The 20,546-nt window shown below is 47.2% G+C and overlaps 1 protein-coding gene across 1 annotated transcript in view; it reads left to right on the forward strand.

The window, feature by feature from the left end:
* Positions 1-20,546, forward strand: part of SCAMP4 (secretory carrier membrane protein 4) — a 76,982-nt gene that overhangs the window by 27,373 nt on the left and 29,063 nt on the right. Inside the window, exon 2 of the mRNA XM_038771067.1 lies at positions 16,240-16,293. Coding sequence (XP_038626995.1) covers positions 16,287-16,293 — 7 coding nt within the window. The 5' untranslated portion in view covers positions 16,240-16,286. The remainder of the gene's footprint in view (positions 1-16,239; positions 16,294-20,546) is intronic.

Consider the following 20,546-nt stretch of genomic DNA (forward strand, 5'->3'; position numbering starts at 1 on the left):
TTACAATCTCTGTGATGTTTTGGCTATTGTTCTTGTGAATTGCCTTAAAACTCTGAAATGCTAAAATAAAAATGGCTCAAAGCTTTGGGTCTCAGTTTATTATCAAGTACCAGTTGCAAAAAATTGTTACAGGAGTTCATTTGGACATTAAGAAAGAAGGCTTGGATGAGCGTTTGGGACTCTGCCCTGATTTATTTGGCTTCAGTTTTTCCCAGACGTGATTACAGTAAGAGCGATGGAGTCTTCTGTCGATAATGATAGACGAACCTTGGTCCTGAGGTTTCAGAACCGAGAATCTGAATAAAGAAATTGTGGGTAGTAGCCTAGAAGTCAGGGGACGTACGTTCCAATCCCGGCTCCTGCACTTGCCTGCCGTGACTTGGGCAAGTCACTTAACTTCTCTGTGTCTGTTTCCTCATCTGTAAAATAGGGATTAAGTTCCTGTTCTTCTTTAGACCCTGTGAGCTGCATGTGGAACAGGGCATGGGCCTGACCTGATTATCTTTTATCTACCTTAGTGCTTAGTACAGGGCTTGGCATATAGTAATCAATCAATCAATGGCATTTATTGAGCACTTTCTGTTTGCAGAGCACTGTACTAAGCACTTGGGAGAGTGCAATACAACAGAATTAGTGGACGTGTTCCCTGCCCACAAGGAGTGTACGGTCTAGAGGGAGTGATGGACATGAAAATAAATAGTAAATGCTTAAGTTCCACAATTGTTAAGGAATTGATTAGCGTGCTAGTGGTTGACACAGCACCATTTCTTTTCTCTTCCTTCCTGGGTGTGTACTTGCTGGTGAACAGAATGCAGTAAGCAAGTAGGCAGGTAGGGGTATAGCACATTGTGAAGTAAATATGAAAATTATCCCTTTTTTTATGTTCAGGATCCAATTACCAGCAGAGTGCCAATGCTGTGTTGTGGCACCAAGACCCTGGAGGCAGTTTCCTTAGTAATAGTAATATTGTACTCTCCCAAGTACTCTGCACAGAAGTAAGTGTTCAATAAACACTTGATAGTAGTAGTATTTATTGAGTGCCCACTTGGTTCAGGGCACTGTACTAAGCATTTTGAAAGTGCAAGATAAAAAAGTGACATGTTCCCTGTCCACTAGGAGCTTATACTCTAATACGGGAGGTAGACATAAAAATATTTACAATTAAAGTAGTCAAAATGAATGAGCCACTTGAGTCTGTGCTGCCTATTGCTTGCCAGGTATTTATCAGGATTCTTGTTGGGCCTGTCCACAGAATGCCTCAGGTGGCTCTTCATTGAGAATTTTCTTATGCTCTACTATTTCTAATATTTTCCCTATCCCTAAGTCTACTTTAATGTCGGTCTCCCCTGTAGACTGTAATCTTCTTTTGGGCAAGGATCACGTCTACCAACTTTGTGTTGTACTCTGCCAAACACTTAGTAAAGTACTCTGCACACAGTAAGCGCTCAATAAATACCACTGATCAATTGATATTATCAAGCATAGTATTGAACACTGTACTATGTGCTTGGGGGAATAGAAGCAGTGTTTGGGCCTGGGAGTCAGAATACCTGGGTTCTACTTCTGGCCCTGCCACTTTTCTGCTGTGTGACCTTGGGCAGCCAATTTCTCTGTGCCTCAGTTCCCTCTTCTGCAAAATGGGAATTCAGTTCCTGTGGTCCCTCCTACTTAGACTGTGAGCCTCATGTGGGAGCTGATTAAGTTGTATCTACCCTGGTGCTGAGTACAGTGCTTGGCACAGAGTAAGTGCTTAAGAAATACCACAATTATCGGAATAGAGTTAATAGGCATGATCCCCGCCCTCCAGGACCTTTCAGTCTAGTGGGAGAAGTAGACATTAAAAGAAATTGGAGGCAGGGGGAAGTGATATAGTGTAAGGATGTGAACAAAAGTGCAGTGGGGTGGTGGTGGGGGAGGGTGAGTGTGAGTACCTGCAAGCTTTGGTGATACAAATGCTGAGGCAGCAGGAGAGGGGGGAAAATGGAGAAGATGTTTGAAAGATTAATCAGGATAGGCCTCCTGAAGATGTACTTTCAGAAAGGGCTTGAAGTTAGGGTTGGTCTGTCAAGTGTGAAGTTCAAGGGAGTTCCAGGCAAAAGGGATGGCATGAGAAGGAGCTCAGTGGCGGGAGAGATGAGAGTTAGTAGATGAGATGAGCAAGGAAATGTAGGGAAGAGCCTGTAACTGTGGCATAATAATAATAATAAGGTAGCATTTTTTAAGCACTTACTATGTGCAAAGCACTGTTCTAAGTGCTGGGGAGGTTACAAGGTCATCAGGTTGTCCCACGGGGGGCTTATCCTCATCTCATCTGTCACTCAACCCGCATATGCAGTCTGCCCCCAAATCCTCTCGGTTCGAACATGTCCATCTCAAACACATCCTTGCCTGCTTTAACTGCCCTCTCCATCTTCTTTGACTCCCATGCCTATTGCCCTCACCAGTGGTTTCAGATGTTTAACTCCCTCCTCAAACCACCTGTCCTCCCACCGCCCTCATCTCCTGCCCCTAATGACCTGGCCACAGACTAGTACTGAGAAAATTGAAACCATCAGGTGTCATCTCCCTAAAATCTCCCCTGCCCCTTCAACTCTCCCATCTTTCCCAGCGGTATCTCAAGGGGAGAGAGAGAGACAATATTTGTTGCTGAATTGTACTTCCCAAGTGCTTAGTACAGTGCTCTGCATGTAGTAAGCACTCAATAAATATGCATGAATGCACAGTATAAATAAAGTTACAGATGTGGACATTAATATAAAGCAGTGGCTTAGTGGAAAGAGCATGGGCTTTGGAGTCAGAGGTCATGGGTTTGAATCCCAGCTCCACCACTTGTCAGCTGTGTGACTTTGGGCAAGTCATTTAACTTCTCTGGGCCTCAGTTACCTCATCTGTAAAAATGGGGACTAAGACTGTGAGCCCCACGTGGGGCAACCTGATCACCTTGTATCTACCCCAGCGCTTAGAACAGTACTTTGCACATAGTAAGCACTTAACAAATACCATTATTATTATTATTATTATTAATGCTGTAGATTGTGAGCTCATTGTGTCTATTGTTGTGTTGAAGAGCCTAGGTGCTTTGTGAAATGCAATCCAATTTGCTTCTATCCACCCCAGCGTTTAGTACAATGCCTGGCACATAGTAAGTGCTTAACAATACCGCAATTATTATTATATTGTTTGCACATAGTGGGTGCTTAATAAATGCAATTGAATGAATGAGTGGGGCTGGGAGGATGGATGAATAGAGTGCAAATCAAGGTGGCACAGAAGGGAGTAGCAAAAGAGGGCTTAATCAAGGAAGGCCTCTTGGAGCACAGAACTGAGCACTTGGAAGAGGACACTATAACAGTTGGTAATCATGTTCTAGAGTTAACAGCCTGATGCCCACATCTCTTCAGTCAGTGACAATGAGGTTGCATTTATTTCCCTTGCCTGGTTTAGGGAGATCTTTGCCATCTTCTGTTGTCTGCAGGGAGCCATTAAAGGAGGGGTGCCCATCTGTGGTTCTCCTTCCAGGGCAACCCAGGTTGCCCTAGGAGGATGCACTGTTGCATGTAAAATTATGCGTATTGGTTGTTCTGCATTGTCAATGAGACGCATACATGATTTGGACGGTCTCCAAATTTTATTCTGCAGAATGGTCAAGCACCACACCTTGGGAAACGATTAGTGTAAGACCCCAAGACACTTTTTAGGTTAGGTTTTTATCCAGACAATAGCCCCGCTTTTCCCCACCCTCCCTTACATATACATTTCAATCACTGACATAGGCATCTTGATTCTCAGATAAGGTTATTTTAGGTGCCAGGGCTTGTTGACACACTGTCAATGATCAGCAGTAAAATTCAGCAGCTACAAAGGATTCTCTAAACCAGATGGAACTTGTAACATTTTTGTATTGACATTTTTTAAAAGTTCTCTTTCATGTTCCTCAAAATGGTGTTACTTCAGCCAAGGCTATGTTTCCGCCAAATGGCCTGCACATTACTTTTCACAGCCCACAGGAGACTTCTGGTCCAGGGTTCCGCACACAATCGAAGCCCAGCTCAGCACCAACCTAACGTTAGGTGCCCAGTGCAGTGGTCTTAATATAATTCTGTTGATTTGTGTCACATTTAAAGCCCACCTGCAGGCTCCACGGGGTAGATGGAAGGGGAAAATGTCTGCCAACGTTGCAGACGCTGTTGCTGTAGGACGTCGTAGAGAGCCATTTGGTCTAGTGGAGGGAGCATTGGCCCTGGAGTTAGAGGACTTGGGTTCTAGTCCCGGCTCTGCCGCTTGCCTGCTGTGTGGCCTTGGGCAAGTCACTTTACTTCTCTGTGCTTCAGTTCCCTCATCTGCAAAATGGAAATTCAGTATCTGTGCTCCCTCCTACTTAGAATGTGAGCTCCATGTGGAACCTGATTGACGTGTGTCTGCCCCCGAGCTTAGTACGGTGCTTGGCCCAGTCTTCTGAAAATGCCTTCAAGTTGTTTCTGACCCATAGCGACTCCATGGACACAGTCTCTTCCAAATGACCCATCTTCTATTATGAAGTCGCTCTGGTATGTGTATCCATAGAGTTTTCTTGGTAAAGATACGGAAATGGCTTACCATTGCCGCCTTCTGCGCAGTAAAAGCTTGAGTCTCTGCCATTGTCTTGGATCACTATTTTGATCCCTTGATCATCTGCCTTTGACTCTTTCCCATGCCTGTATATATGTATATATGTTTGTACGTATTTGTTACTCTATTTATTTTATTTGTACATATTGTATTTTGTTAATATGTTTTGTTTTGTTCTCTGTCTCCCCCTTCTAGACTGTGAGCCCACTGTTGGGTAGGGACCGTCTCTATATGCTGCCAACTTGTACTTCCCAAGCGCTTAGTACAGTGCTCTGCACACAGTGAGCGCTCAATAAATACGATTGAATGAATGAATGAATGAATGCCGCTGCTGCCTGGCACAGGTGAATTAACTTTGCTGCTTCAGCTTAGACCTTTCTATTATGTGTAGCCCTATATGGCATAGCTCTAAACTTCATCAGCATATGCCAACTCTCCTGCCATCATAAGGCCTGGCACACAGTAAGCGCTTAACAAACACCATTATTATTATTCCCCAGATCAGCCAGGTGGGTTTTTTGACTTTTGGGACCTCCTCTGGCCCCTAGGCCCATTTCAATTGCTTTTGTGTCTAACTGTGGATCCCAGCCAGGGAAGCCATGATTGGTGGAAATGGCTTCAAATCAAGCATCAGACTTATAATGTTGGCCGCTTTCATGAGTAAAACAGTCCCTCTCAGCAGGATTCCATTTATGTGAAAGGTTCTTGGGGGGTGTGTTTTTTCACTCCAGAAATTTACCTTTTAATATTCAAAGGTGAGAAGAAAATTAAAAACACGGATGTGACCTCTCAAGGTTCCGCTCCTCAGTATGCATCCATAGGGAGATGGTACGGCGGCTTCTGTGTTGGGGGCTCCGATTGGGCGGTGGTAAGCAGGATAGCTCACTGAGAGCGGGGCTCCGGACCTGAGGTGTACCTATCCTGGTGCTGGGGCTACCTTGGGGAGAGAAGCAGTGTAGCATAGTAGTTAGAGCCCAGGTCTAGGAGTCCAAAGGACTTGGGTTCTAATCCTGGCTCTGCCACCCATCTGCTCTGTGAACTTGGGCAAGGCACTTCTCTTCTGGGCCTCAGTTACCTCAGCTGGAAAACAGAGATTAAGACTGTGCCATATATAGGACAGGGACTGTGTCCAACTCAATTACCTTGTATCCACCCCAGTGCTTAGTACCGTGCTTGGCACATAATAAGCACTTAACAAATACCACAGTTATTATTATATTCAATCTGTCACCAAATCTTGTTGGTTCAACCTTCACAACATCGCTAAAGTCTGCCCTTTCCTATCCATCCAAACAGCTACCACGTTCATTCATTCATTCATTGTCGCATTTATTGGGCACTTAATGTTTGCAGAGGTCTGTATTAAGCTCTTGGAAAGTACAGTTCGGCAACAGAGACAATCCCTACCCAACAACGGGCTCACAGTCTAGAAGGGGGAAGAAAGACCACAAAACAAGTAGACGGGCATCAATACCATCAAAATAGATAAATAGAATTATAGATATACACATCATTAATAAAATAAATAGAATAATAAATATGTACATATATACACAAGTGATGTGGGGCACGGAGGGTGGTAGAGCAGAGGGAGGGAGTAGGGGTGTTGGAGAGGGGAGGAGGAGCAGAGGAAAAAGGGGGGCTCAGGCTGGGAAGGCCTCCTGGAGGAGGTGAGCTCTCAGGGCTTTGAATGGGGGAAGTGAGCTAGTTTGGTGGATGTGAGGAGGGAGGGCATTCCAGGCCAGAGGTAGGACGTGGGCCAGGGGTTGATGGTGGGACAGGCGAGAATGTGGCACAGTGAGGAGGTTAGCGGCCGAGGAGCGGAATGTGCGGGCTTTGCTGTAGAAGGGTAGGAGGGGGCAAGGTGATGGAGAGCTTTGAAGCCTATAGTGACTAGTTTTTGCTTCATACAAAGATTGATAAGCAACCACTGGAGATTTGTGAGGAGGAGGCTGACATGCCCAGGGTGTTTCTATAGAAAGACAACCCGGGCAGCACAGTGAAATATAGACTGAAGTGGGAAGAGACAAGAGGCTGGGAGATTAGAAAGGATGCTGCTGCAGTAATCCAGTTGGGAGATGATGAGTGATTGTACTAACAAAGGAGTGGTTTGGATGGAGAGGAAAGGGTGGATCTTGGCAATGTTGTGAAGGTGAGATGGGCAGATTTTGGTGACGGATTGGATGTGTGGGGTGAATGAGAGAGCAGAGTCAAAGATGACACCAAGGTTGCGGGCTTGTGAGATGGGAAGGATGGTAGTGTCGTCCACAGTGACAGGAAAGTCAGGGAGAGGACAAGGTTTGGGAAGGAAGATAAGGAGCTCAGTCTTTGACATGTTGAGTATTAGGTGGCGGGCGGGCATCCAGGTGATGTCCTGAAGGCAGGAGGAGATATGAGCCTGGAGGGAGGGAGAGAGAACAGGGGAGGAGATGTAGATTTGGGTATCATCTGCATAGAGATAATAGTTGAAGCCGTGGGAGCGAATGAGTTCATCAAGGGAGTGAGTATAGATGGAGGACAGAAGGGGACCAAGAACTGACCCTTGAGGAACCCCTACAGTTGGGAAATGGGAGGGGAAGGAGGAGCCTGCAAAGGAGACTGAGAATGAATGGCCAGAAGGATAGGAGGAGAACCAGGAGGGGATGAAGTCTATGAAGCCAAGGTTGGATAATGTGTTGAGGGTTAGGGGATGGTTGACAGTGTCAGAGGCAGTTGAGAGGTCAAGGAGAGAGGTTGAGAGGTTAGGATAGAGTAGGAGCCATTGGAGTGCTTTGCACATAGTAAGCGCTTAACAAATACCATCATTATTGGCAAAAAGGAGGTCATTGGAGACCTTTGAGAGGTAGTTTCGGTGGAGTGTAGGGGATGGGAGCCCGATTGGAGGGGGTTCAGGAGAGATTTGGAGTTGAAGAATTCAATGCGGTGAGTATAGACAATTCGCTCTAGGAGTTTCAAAAGGAAGGGTAGGAGGGAGATGGGGAGATAACTGGAGGGGGCAGTGGGGTCAAGGGAGGGTTTTTTTAGGATGGGGGAGACATGGGCATGTTTGAAGGCAGAGGGGAACAAGCCGTTGGAGAGTGAGCGGTTGAAGATGGAAGTTAAGGAGGGGAGGAGGGAAAGGGTGAGAGGGAATGGGGTCAGAAGCAAGGTGGAGGGGGTAGCACTTGGGAGGAGGGAGGAGATCTCTTCTGAAGATCCTGCTGGGAAGGATAGGAAAGTAGAGGAAGGGGTCGAGGGGGGGGGGGGGGGGAGAAGGGGGAGGGGTGACTTTGGGGAGCTCAGACCTGATGGAGTTAATTTTATTAATGAAGTAGGAGGCCAGATCGTTGAGGGTGAGGGATGGGGGAGGGGGAGGAACAGGAGGCCTGAGGAGGGAGTTGAATGTCTGGAACAGCTGATGGGGGTGATGGGCATGGGTGTCAATAAGGAAAGGTAAATAGTTTTGCCTGGCAGAGGAGAGGGCAGAGTTGAGGCAGGAAAGGATAAATGTAAAGTGAACAAGGTTGGCCTGGTGTTTAGACTTCTGCCAGCAGCTCAAGCATAAGAGCGAAGGAGGTGGACAGTGGCAGTGATCCAGGGCTGTGGGTTAGTGGTGTGAGAGCGATGAAGGGATAGGGGAATGAGTGAATTGAGTAGAGAGGGTGGAGTTGAGAGCATCAATATGGTCATCAAGAGTGGGTAGAGTAGATAGGGAGGCAAGGTGGGGTGTGATGTGCTGAGAGAGAAGGATGGTGTCGATAGAGCGGAGGTCTCTGGGGGAGTAATAAAGATTTATGGGGAGGGGGAGTGTGAGAGAGGAGGTGGGTGAGAAGGTTATGGTCAGAGAAAGGGATTTCAGAATTGGTGATGGTGGAGATAGTGCAGCGGTAAGAGATGATGAGATCGAAGGTGTGACCAAGTTGGTGAGTGGGGGAAGTGAGGTGGAGCAGGAGGTTGGTGGAGTGATAGAAGGTGGGCATCAGAGGAGTCACCGGGGACATCCATGTGGATGTTGAAGTCTCCGATGATCAGAGTGGGCATGGAAAAAGAGAGAAAGGGGTCAGAATGGTTAAAGAAGTTGGAGGTGGGACCAGGAGGGTGGTAGATGATAGCTACGAGAATCTGGAGGGAGTGATAGAGGCAGATGATATGGGCTTCAAAGAAGGGGAAGGAAAGGGATGGAGGAGGAGGGTCTAAAGCACTTATATACTGCCATAACTATTGCATCAGCCTCCTTGCTGACCTCTCTGCCTTGTGTGTCTCTCCACTTCAGTCCATTCTTAACGCTGCTGCCTAGATCATTTTTCTATAAAAACGTTCAGTCCATGTTTCCCCACTCCTCAAGAACCTCCAGTGGTTGCCAGCGCTTTGAACAGTGCTTGGCATATAGTAAGCACTTAACAAATGCTATTTATTATTATTATTATTATTATTATTATTATTATCCACTTCCACATCAAACAGAAACTCCTTACCATTGGCTTTAAAGCACTCAAATCCCCTTGCCCCTCCTATGTCACCTCTCTGATTTCTTAGTAAAAGCCAGCCTGCACATTTCACCCCTTTAATGCCAATCTACTCACTGTACTTCACGTTCATCTATCTCGATGGCAACCTCTAGCCCAAATCCTGCCTCTGGCCTGGACTGCCCTCTCTCTTCATATCCTACAAACAATCACTCTCTCCACCTTCAAAGCATTATTAAAAACACATCTCCTCCAAGAAGCCTTCCTTGACTAAGCCCTCATTCCCTCTTCTCCCCCTCCCTTCTGCATCACCCTTGCACTTAGATTTGCACTTTTTATTTATCCCACTGTCAGCCCCACAGCACTAATGTACTTATCCGTAGTTTATATTATCTGTCTCCTTTTCTAGACTGTAAGTTCATTGTGTGCAGGGAACATGCCTACTAACTCTTTTTTATTTTACTCTTCCAAGTGCTCTTACTTGGAGTACAGAGTACTCTGTACTCAGAGTACAGAGCTCTGCGTTATAGTAAGTGTGCAATAAATATGATTGATTGACCTTAATATTGCTAAAACCCACCATTTCCTCTTCATTTAAATTGCTACTATGCTGATCCAAGCGCTTATCCTACCCCACCTTGACTACTGCATCAGCCTCCTCATTGACCACCTTGCCTTCTGTCTCTTCTCCACTCCATACATCACTCTCCTGAAAAAATGTTCAGTCCACATTTCCCCACTCTGCATGAACCTCCATCTACCTCTGCATCAAACAGAAACTCCTTATCTTTGGTTTTGAATAACTCAATCTGTTTGCCCCCTCCTCTCTTACCTGCCTGATTTCCTACAACCCAGAACAGATACTTCACTCCTGGAATGCCAACTTACTCACTGTACCTCGATCTCGTCTATCTCACCGACTGCTCACCCACGTCCTCTCTCTGACCTGGAACTCCCTCTCCCTCAAAATACGACAGACCACCACTTTCCTCACATTATTAAAATCACATCTCCAAGAGCTCTTCCCCGATTAAGCCATTATTTTCCCTGCTCCCTCTCCCTCCTGCACCACTTATGCCCTTTAAGTACTAGATTTTCATCCCACCCTCAGCCCCACAGCACATATGTGCATAGCTGTAATTTAGCCCTTTAAATAAGTGTCTGTCTCCCCCTTTAGAGTATAAGCTCCTTGTGAGTGAGGAATGGGTCTTCAAGCGTTTGGTACAGCTCTCTGCACATAGTAAGCCCTCAGTAAGGTCCTAAAGCCAACTGTCAGTAGTTTCTGTGTGAAGTCTCCCAGAACAGGGTAAATACTGCTGCTTCCCACATCCTCTCCTTCATTTCCCTTCTTGTCCTCCTCCAATCCATTTCCAGCCTCTCTTCCCTTACCAAATGTAATAGACTACTTTTATCCTCGACTTCATGGCTGCTTTGAGCACTGTTGACTGCTTCCTGCTGCATACACCATCTAACTTTAGTTTTATGACACTATTCTCTTCTGGTCTCCTCTGACCTCTCTGGCTTCCACTTCTCACTCTTTGGCCAGCTCCTCTTCCATTTCCCACCCCCTAACCATGGGTGTCCTTCAAGGCTGTTTTTAAGATCTGTGACATCCATGAAGCTAGCCCCAACCTCAGAGGAAGGGGGAAGGAGAAACTGAAGAAGTTACTAGAAGGGAGAAATTCACTCCTGGGGACCTCTTCCCTGGAAAAAAGGCTAATTTGATTGTTACAGGGATTGATCAATCAGTAGTATTTAATGAGCACTTACTGTGTGCAGAGGACATTATTAAGCACTTAGGAAAGTACAATAGAGTACAATCCTTGCCCTCCAGGAGCTTACAGTCATGTTGGGGAGACAGACATTAAAATATATTGCAGTAGGTGAAGCCACAGGTTTTGGGCATAAGTGTGCAGGGGTTGGGGAAGTATCAAAGTGCTTAGCGGGTACAGGCCCCAGTGCATAGGCGAGGCAGAAGGAAGGGAGAGGGGTCTGCAGAAGAGAGGTTAGTCAGGGAAGGCTTCCTGGAGGTGACATGATTTCAGTAGGGCTTTGGAGATAACAGTGGTGAGGTCTGTCAGAAATGAAGAGGGAGGGAGTTCCAGGCAGAGGGGAGGATGCCGAGAGATGAGGTACAGTAAGGAGGTTGGTGGGAGAAGGACCGAAGTATGTGGGCCAGGTTATAGTAGAAGAGGAGCTAGGTGAGGTAGGAGGGAGAGAGCTTAATGGGTGTCTTAAAGCCAATGGTGAGACGTTTCTGTTTGATATGATGATCAGTCGTACTTACTGAGTGCTTACTATGTGCAGAGCACTGTACTAAGCGCTTGGGGAAGTACAATACAACAGAATTAACAGACATGTTCCCTGCCTATAACCAGCTTACAGAATTTTTTTTTTATAAGAATAATCTTGGTAGCCAAGAGAAGTATGGAATGAGGAGGGGAGAGGCTGGGGGCCAAGAGGTCCACGAAAAGGCTGATGCAATAGTTGAGGTGGGTTATGACAAGGGACATGTTAAGTGCCTCCATCTGTACCGCAGCCAAGCACAGGGGAGCATTGGGAAAGAAGGAGTGGGAGTAGTTGATTGGGGAAGGAGCCCTTCAGCCATTTGGGGGCAGAAGTTTTGGGAAGCCACCTGGAGGGGCAGGTCTAAGGTGAAAGGTTTTCCATGTGGGGGTCCTGAGTTTAGAATCCCAGAGGAATGAGGCACCCACCCCTGAGGGGAAACAGGTCTGTGGATCAGCAGAAGACCTATACCAGACACCTGTAAATCCAGCGAGAAGGTTTTGGAGAGGGTAAACCTGGAACCTAGGATGCCCCAAAAGAGGAGGGGAGCAGACCAGAAGAATGTGTATACCAGGACACTAACAGAAAAGTAAAAAATGTCCTGAGGAAAGGGGGAAGTGTTTAAAAGAGAGGGAAAGGCGTTTTGGATTGGACTTCTGTTGTATTTGTTAATTAACTCTTTAATACTATATTCAGTTTGTCTAGTAAAAGCCAATTGAGAGCACCTATCTGCCTCTCTGTGGTATGGGCTCGGGTAGTTTTTGGATGCTGGGAAGCTGTGTTTACCTGGGAAGCAGAGGGAGGGATAGGGAGAAAGGACTTCCTCTAGCTTTCTGCAGCTAGCCTTGGAAGGGAGGAAGGCTGGTTGTTTTTGCAGGGGAGTGGGGGTCATATCTGAGAGACAGAGGGGTGATGGTAGCAGCCAAAAGGGGTGTAAGGTGGGGTTTGCTAGGCAGGAAGCCCCAATCCTGTCCATCCCTGGAGGGAAAGAATTGATGGGCTTTAGGACCTAGCGGGCATTATATAGGACCCGGGCTTCCCCAAGAGACACCGAAGGCCCTTTTGGCTGAGATTTAGGCTGAGACGTTCCCAGTATGTCACATGGTCCTCTTTGCTGCTCACTTTACACTCACAACCTAGGGGAGCTCATTTGCTCCTGTGACATCACCTACCACCTCCTTGCGGATGACTTCAAATGGATGTCTAATTTCCTCCGTCTGTCCCTGGGACAGTGGATGGTCCTCCAGCCCCTCAAGCTCACCGTGTCCAAAACTGAACTCCTCATCTTCCTGCCCAAGTCCTCCCATCCGTCTAACTTTCCCATCACAGTTGACAACACCACCCCCCGATAGCTAAATGCTTGGGGCAGTCCTGGGACCAAGGCAGCCCACCCCAAGTGTCCTACAGACCAGGGTGAACTGGGGGTCAGCAACCTAGAGTTGATACCACTACCATCCTCCCGCTCGCTGAAACTTGCTACTGTCGTATTGCCTTGACTCTTCCCTCACTTTCAACTCTCACATTATCTTTTGTTAAATCCTGTCAGTTTTTCCTTCACAGCATTTCTTGAATCTGGCCCTTCCCCTCCATCCAAACAGCTACCCTCCTGGCCCAGACGCTCGTCATATACCAAGAAGACTACCATACCAGCCTGTTCCTTGGTCTCCCCGCCTGCAGTCTCTCTCCCCTCTCTACCCTGCTGCATGCAATTTGCCGATAACGTGAGGATGTGGGAAACTTCCATATAGATTCCCCAAACTACATCTCCAGCCCTGATCTCTCTCCCTCTTTGTGGTCTCCCATTTCCTCCGGCCCTCAAGACATCTCCGCTTGGATGTCCTGCCGACACCTCAAACTTAACATGTCCAAAAAAGAATCCTTTTCTTCCCACCCAAACCGTCTTCCCCCTGATTTTCCCATCATTGTAGACAGCACCACCATCCTTCCTGTCTCACAAGCCCATAACCTTGGCATTAACTTTCTCATCTCTCTCATTCAACCCACATATTCAATCTGTCCTGTCAGTTCAAACTTCACAATATTGCTAAAATCCACCCTTTCCCTGCCATCCAAACTGCTACTACCTTAATCCAAGCACTTATCCTATCTGCCTTAAGTACTGTATCAGTCTCCTTGCTGACCTCCCTGCTTCTTGTCTCCTCCCACTCCAGTCCATACTTCACTCTGCTGCCCAGATTATTTTTCAACAAAAACATTTCAAGCCGTGTTTCCCCACTCCTTAAGAAATTCCAGTGGTTGGCCATCCACCTCTGCATCAAACAGAAACTCCTTACCATCTATCAATCAATCAGTCGTATTTATTGAGCGCTTACTGTTTGCAGAGCACTGTACTAAGCTCTTGGGAAGAACAAGTTGGCAACATATAGAGACAGTCCCTACCCAACAGTGGGCTCACAGTCTAAAAGGGGGAGACAGAGAACAAAACCAAACATGCCAACAAAATAAAATAAATAGAATAGATATGTACAAGTAAAATAAATAAATAGAGTAATAAATATGTACAAACATATATACAGGTGCTGTGGGGAAGGGAAGGAGGTAAGATGAGGGGGATGGAGAGGGGGAGAGGAAGGAAGGGGCTCAGTCTGGGAAGGCCTCAAGGAGGAGGTGAGCTCTCAGTAGGGCCTTGAAGGGAGGAAGAGAGCTAGCTTGGCAGATGGGCAGAGGGAGGGCATTCCAGGCCAGGGGGATGACGTGGGCCGGGGGTCGATGGCGGGACAGGCGAGAATGAGGCACGGTGAGGAGATTAGCGGCAGAGGAGCGGAGGGTGCGGGGTGGGCTGTAGAAGGAGAGAAGGGAGGTGAGGTAGGAGGGGACGAGGTGATGGAGAGCCTTGAAGCCCAGGGTGAGGAGTTTCTGCCTGATGCGCAGATTGATTGGTAGCCACTGGAGATTTTTGAGGAGGGGAGTAACATGCCCAGAGCGTTTCTGGACAAAGACAATCTGGGCAGCAGCATGAAGTATGGATTGAAGTGGGGAGAGACATGAGGATGGGAGATCGGAGAGAAGGCTGATACAGTAGTCCAGACAGGATAGGATGAGAGCTTGAACGAGCAGGGTAGCAGTTTGGATGGAGAGGAAAGGGCGGATCTTGGCTATGTTGCGGAGCTGAGACCGGCAGGTTTTGGTGATGGCTTGGATGTGAGGGGTGAATGAGAGAGCGGAGTCGAGGATGACACCAAGGTTGCGGGCTTGTGAGACGGGAAGGATGGTAGTGCCGTCAACAGAGATGGGAAAGTCAGGGAGAGGGCAGGGTTTGGGAGGGAAGACAAGGAGTTCAGTCTTGGACATGTTGAGTTTTAGGTGGCGGGCAGACATCCAGATGGAGATGTCCTGAATGCAGGAGGAGATGCGAGCCTGGAGAGAGGGGGAGAGAGCAGGGGCAGAGATGTAGATCTGGGTGTCATCAGCGTAGAGATGATAGTTGAAGCCGTGGGAGCGAATGAGGTCACCAAGGGAGTGAGTGTAGATCGAGAACAGAAGGGGACCAAGTACTGAACCTTGGGGAACCCCCACAGTAAGGGGATGGGAGGGGGAGGAGGAGCCTGCAAAAGAGACTGAGAATGAACGACTGGAGAGATAAGAGGAGAACCAGGAGAGGACGGAGTCTGTGAAGCCAAGGTCGGATAGCGTGTTGAGGAGCGAGTTGAAAGCACTTAATCACCTTGCCACCCTCCTACCTCACTGCTCTCCTACTAGAACCCAGCCCATACACTTTGCTCCTCTAATGCCAACCTACTCACTGTACCTTGATTTCGTCTATCTCGCCGCCGATCTTTCATTCATTCAGTGTTATTTATTGAGTCTTACTGCGTACAGAGCACTGTACTAAGCACTGCACCTCTTGCTCATGTCCTGTCTCTGGCCTGGAATGCCTTCCCTCCTCATATCTGATAGTTACTCTCCCCCACCTTCAGTCTTATTATTAGGCACATCTCCTCCAAGAGGCCTTCCCTGACTTAACCCTCTTTTCCTTTTCTTCCACTCCCTTCTGCGTTTACCAGACTTGCTCCTTTTATTCACCCCTCCCTCAGCCCCACGGCACTATGTACATAGATGTGATTTATATATACTAACGTCTGTCTCCCTTCTAGCCTGTAAGCTTGTTGTAGGCAGGAAATGTATCTGTTATATTGTACTCTCCCAAGCCCTTAGCACAGTGCTCTGCACACAGTAAGCATGCAGTAAATACAGTTGACTGACTGACTCGGATTTGCTCCCTTTATTTCTTCGTTCCTCAGCCCCACAGCATTTATGTACATATCCATAATTTATTTATATTAATGTCTGTCTCCCCCTCTAGACTGTGAGCTCATTGTGGGTAGAGAATGTGTCTTCCAACTCTGTTATATTGTACTCTCCCTAGTACTTAGTACAGTGCTCTGCACACAGCACTCAATAAATATGACTGATTGATGTAATAGTGGAAATGATTGTATAAAGTTAGGAGAAGCGGCATTGGCCTAATGGAAAGAGAATAGGCTTTGGGTTCAGGGGACCTGGGTTCTAATCCTGGCTCTGCCACTTGCCTGCTCTTTGACTTTGGGCAAGTCACTTAACTTCGCTGTGCCTCAGCTTCCTCATTTGTAAAATGGGGATTAAATTACCTGTTCTCCTTCCTACTTAGACTGTGTACCTCATGTGAGACAGGGACTGTGTCTTGACCTGATGATCTTGTTTCTATCCTTGTGCTTAGTACAGTGCCTGGCACATAGTATACACTTAACAGATACCACGATTATTCATTATTATTATCATCATCTATTTACATGTAACAGCCATAAGAAAAATACCATTTTGGATTCTCTGGGACATTTGTTGATCTGGCATGCTTTCAGCTGTGCATGATAACTTTGATTTTTGTTATCCTTTCTCAAAGGTGTCCTGTCTTGGTCCAGTTGTCCCCAGGGAACACCGGTGACAATAATGGCAGGTAAAAAAAAAATCAGCCCGAAATGTCCCCAGTGAAACTTACTGTTGTGATTTTTGTGTGCGTCAAAGTGTTAGATGCACCCATCCGCTTTCACATTTTCGAGCCTTTAGTCTTAAACTCTAAAGGAAAAGCCACTGGATTCATTCTGCCTTCTATTACTCATGGGCAGGGAACATGTCTACCAACTCAGTTGTATTGTACTCTCCCAATCACATAGTACAGTGCTCTGCACACAGAAAGGGCTCAGTAAATACCATCAATTGTTTAATTAGCTTTGACCATGTATATTTTGCTTCATGAAAGAGTGCATGGCTGGGAATTAGATGTAGTCCCTGGCCCTCGAGGGGCTCACGGGGATAAAAGTGGGGAGAAAGGGCTGGCAATAAACACAGAAGGAGAGGAGTGATCATTTACTTTGTACCAAACACTGTACTTAGCACTAGAGAAAGCTAGAAGAATATTGATTCAGGTGCAGCCCTGGCCTACTGGCCTACAAGGGGCTCACAGTCTAAGTTAATCTCTCCCCACACAGAGACCTCTGATCTGTAGACCTTTCTCCCCTCATCCCAGGCACACCATGCCTCACTTGGACTGCATCCCGAACCTCACCTCTCTGGGTGCACAAATCCACACCCTCAACTCTGCCCCTCCACTAAAGTCCACTGAACTTCCCCCCTTGACTCTCCTCTGATTCCATACCACCAACCCCAAGTTCTGGAGCATCTCCACAGTATGCTTCCTCCACTCATGTGCTCATGCCATGGAATGCTGTTAATATTAGCCAACTTTGCCCACTCAATCAGTCAATCACTGGTATTTCTGGAGCCCTTCCAGTGTGCACAGCACCCTACTAAGAATTTAAGGACAAATTCATCCATACTTACTTTAATTCTGCTCAGCAATATACTGCTCTCCTCCCTCATCCCCTCCCGTACCATCATCAATGGTATTTATTGAGCGCTTACTTTGTGCAGAGCACTGAATTAAGTGCTTGGGAGAGTACAGTAAAACAGGGGCAGGGAAAGGGTCTACTGACTCCATTCTATTCTCCCAAGTGCTTAGTATAGTGCTCTGCAATCAATCAATCAATAATGTTTATGGAGTGCTTACTGTGTGTAGAGTACTGTACTTGAGAATAAGAATAAGTACAGAGTAAGTGCTCAATAAATACTATCTTTTTGGGGGGTTTTGATTTTTTTTTTAATAGCTCGGCTTCACTATCGCAACGGCTTCTTCACCAATCTTCCTGACTCTAGATGCTCCCCTCTCCAGTCCATACTTCATTCAGCTGCCTGACTCATTTAAAAAATGTTCTGCCCACATCACTCCTTAAAATCCTGCAATGGTTACACTTTCCTCTGCATGTCAAGCAGAAACTCATAACCATTGGCTTTAAGGCTCCCAATCAGTGATCTCCTTCCTACTTATCCACTCTCTTCTCCCTCTTTACCCCAGCTCTCACTCTACACTCCTACCCCTTGCCCACACCCTTCCCCCACTTGGAACTTTCTCCCCCTTCAAATCTGAAAGACCACTGCTCTCTCCATCTTCACCGCCCTCCTGAAATCCTATCTCCTCCCGGAGGCCTTCCCAATTAATTTCTACTCTCCCCATTTGTATCCCCAACTGCTATCTCAGCACTTATGCACCCCACCTGAGCACTTGTGTCCTTCCTCACAACCTCTCATAGCGCTTTTGGACTTATTTTATGTGCCCTGTTTCTTAAAGCAGTACCTCATGTGCACATGCCCTTTTTCCTCTTTCCTCCCAACTGTGAATTATTTCAGTGCCTGTCTCCCCTGCTAGAATGTAAGCTTCTTGAAATTCGGGACACAGTGTCTGTGAACTGTATTGTACTTACCCATGTGTTTAATACAGTATATTCACACAGACAATCAGTCATTACTACTGGTTGATTGGGCGGAGGACAGACACTGGGAAAGAAATAGTGAGCAATTTTCAGTGAAATTACTTCTGAGAGAAAATAATTCTCAAATTTATTTATTTTTAATGATATTTGTTAGGTGTTTACTATGTGCCAGGCACTGTACTAAGCTCTGTGGTAGAACAAGCTAATCAGTTTGGACATACTGCATGTCCCACGTGGGGCTCACAGTCTTACAGATGAGGTAACTGAGGCCCAAATAAGTTAAAGTGATTTACCCATGGCCACACAGCAGTTGACAGAACTAGGATTAGAACCCAGGTCCTCTGACTCCCAGGCCCTTGCTCTTTCCACTACACCAAGCTGCTTCTCCTTACCCCTCCCAGCAAGGCCAACCTTGGTCGACATTCTCATTCGCTCCCACGGTTTCAACTATCATCTCTACACTGATGATACCCAAATCTACATCTCTGCCCCTGCTCTCTCTCCCTCCCTTCAGGCTCGGGTCTCCTCCTGCCTTCAGGACATTTCCATCTGGATGTCTGCCCGCCATCTAAAACTCAGTATGTCCAAGACTGAACTCCTTATCTTCCCTCCCAAGCCCTGCCCTCTCCCTGACTTTCCCATCACTGTAGGCAGCACTACCATCCTTCCCGTCTCACAAGCCCACAACCTTGGTGTCATCCTCGACTCTGCTCTCTCGTTCACCCCCACATCCAATCCATCACCAAACCCTGCCGGTCTCACCTCCGCAACGTCGCCAAGATCTGCCCTTTCCATCCAAACCGCTACCTTGCTGGTTCAATCTCTCTTCCTATCCCGACTGGATTACTGCATCAGCCTCCTCTCTGATCTCCCATTCTCCTGTCTCTCCTCACTTCAGTCTATACTTCACACTGTTGCCTGGATCATCTTTGTGCAGAAATGCTCTGGGCATGTTACTACCCTCCTCAAAAATCTCCAGTGGCTACCAGTCAACCTACACATCAAGCAAAGACTCCTCACTCTTGGCTTCAAGGCTCTCCATCACCTCGCCCCCTCCTACCTTACCTCCCTTCTCTCTTTCTCCAGCCCAGCCCGCACCCTCCGCTCCTCTGCCGCTAACCTCCTCACTGTGCCTCATTCTCGCCTGTCCCGCCATCGACCCCTGGCCCACATCCTCCCCCTGGCCTGAAATGCCCTCCCTCCACACATCTGCCAAGCTAGCTCCCTTCCTCCCTTCAAAGCCTTACTGAGAGCTCACCTCCTCCAGGAGGCCTTCCCAGACTGATCCCCCTCCTTCCTCTCCCCCTCCCCTTCCCCCCTGCCCTACCTACTTCCCCTCCCCACAGCACCTGTATATATATTTGTACAGATTTATTACTCTATTTATTTTACTTGTACATATTTACTATTCTATTCGTTTTGTTAATGATGTGCATCCGCCTTTACTTCTATTTATTCTGATGACTTGACACCTGTCCACATGTTTTGTTTTGTTGTCTGTCTCCCCCTTCTAGACTGTGAGCCCGTTGTTGGGTAGAGACTGTCTCTATACGTTGCCAACTTGTCCTTCCCAAGTGCTTAGTACAGTGCTCTGCACACAGTAAGCGCTCAATAAATACGATTGAATGAATGAATGAATTCACCACTTTTCCTGGGGACCAACTATTGGGAAGTGTGTTTCAGTCTGTCTTCATGTAGGATAGGTCTTTTAACCATAGATTCATTCATTCATTCATTCAATCGTATTTACTGAGCTCTTACTGTGTGCAGGGCACTGTACTAAGCACTTGGGAAGTACAAGTTGGCAACATATAGAGACGGTCCCTATCCAACAGTGGGCTCACAGTCTAGAAGGGGGAGGCAGAGAACAAAACATATTAATAAAATAAATAGAATAAATATGTACAAATAAAATAGAGTAATAAGTACATACAAACATATATACATATATACAGGTGCTGTGGGGAGGGGAAGGAGGTAAGGCTGAGGGAATGGAGAGGGGGAGGAGGGGGAGAGGAAGGAGGGGGGCTCAGTCTGGGAAGGCCTCCTGGAGGAGGTGAGCTCTCAGTAGGGCCTTGAAGGGAGGAAGAGAGCTAGCTTGGCGGATGTGCGGAGGGAGGACATTCCAGGCCAGGTGGGTGACGTGGGCCGGGGGTCGACGGGACAGGCGAGAACGAGGCACGGTGAGGAGGTTAGTGGCAGAGGAGTGGAGGGTGCGGGCTGGGCTGGAGAAGGAGAGAAGGGAGGTGAGGTAGATGGCCAGGGAGTGGTAGGCAGTAGGTGTTGCAATCTCAGCACTGCCCTATCGACTCTGGGCCCCAGACGCTGGGGAACGCTGGACTAACTGGTTTCAGCTCCAGTTTATATCCGTTCTGCCTTCTTT

This window comes from Tachyglossus aculeatus, chromosome X2 (genome assembly GCF_015852505.1).
Source record: "Tachyglossus aculeatus isolate mTacAcu1 chromosome X2, mTacAcu1.pri, whole genome shotgun sequence".
Classification (NCBI taxonomy): Eukaryota; Metazoa; Chordata; class Mammalia; order Monotremata; family Tachyglossidae; genus Tachyglossus; species Tachyglossus aculeatus.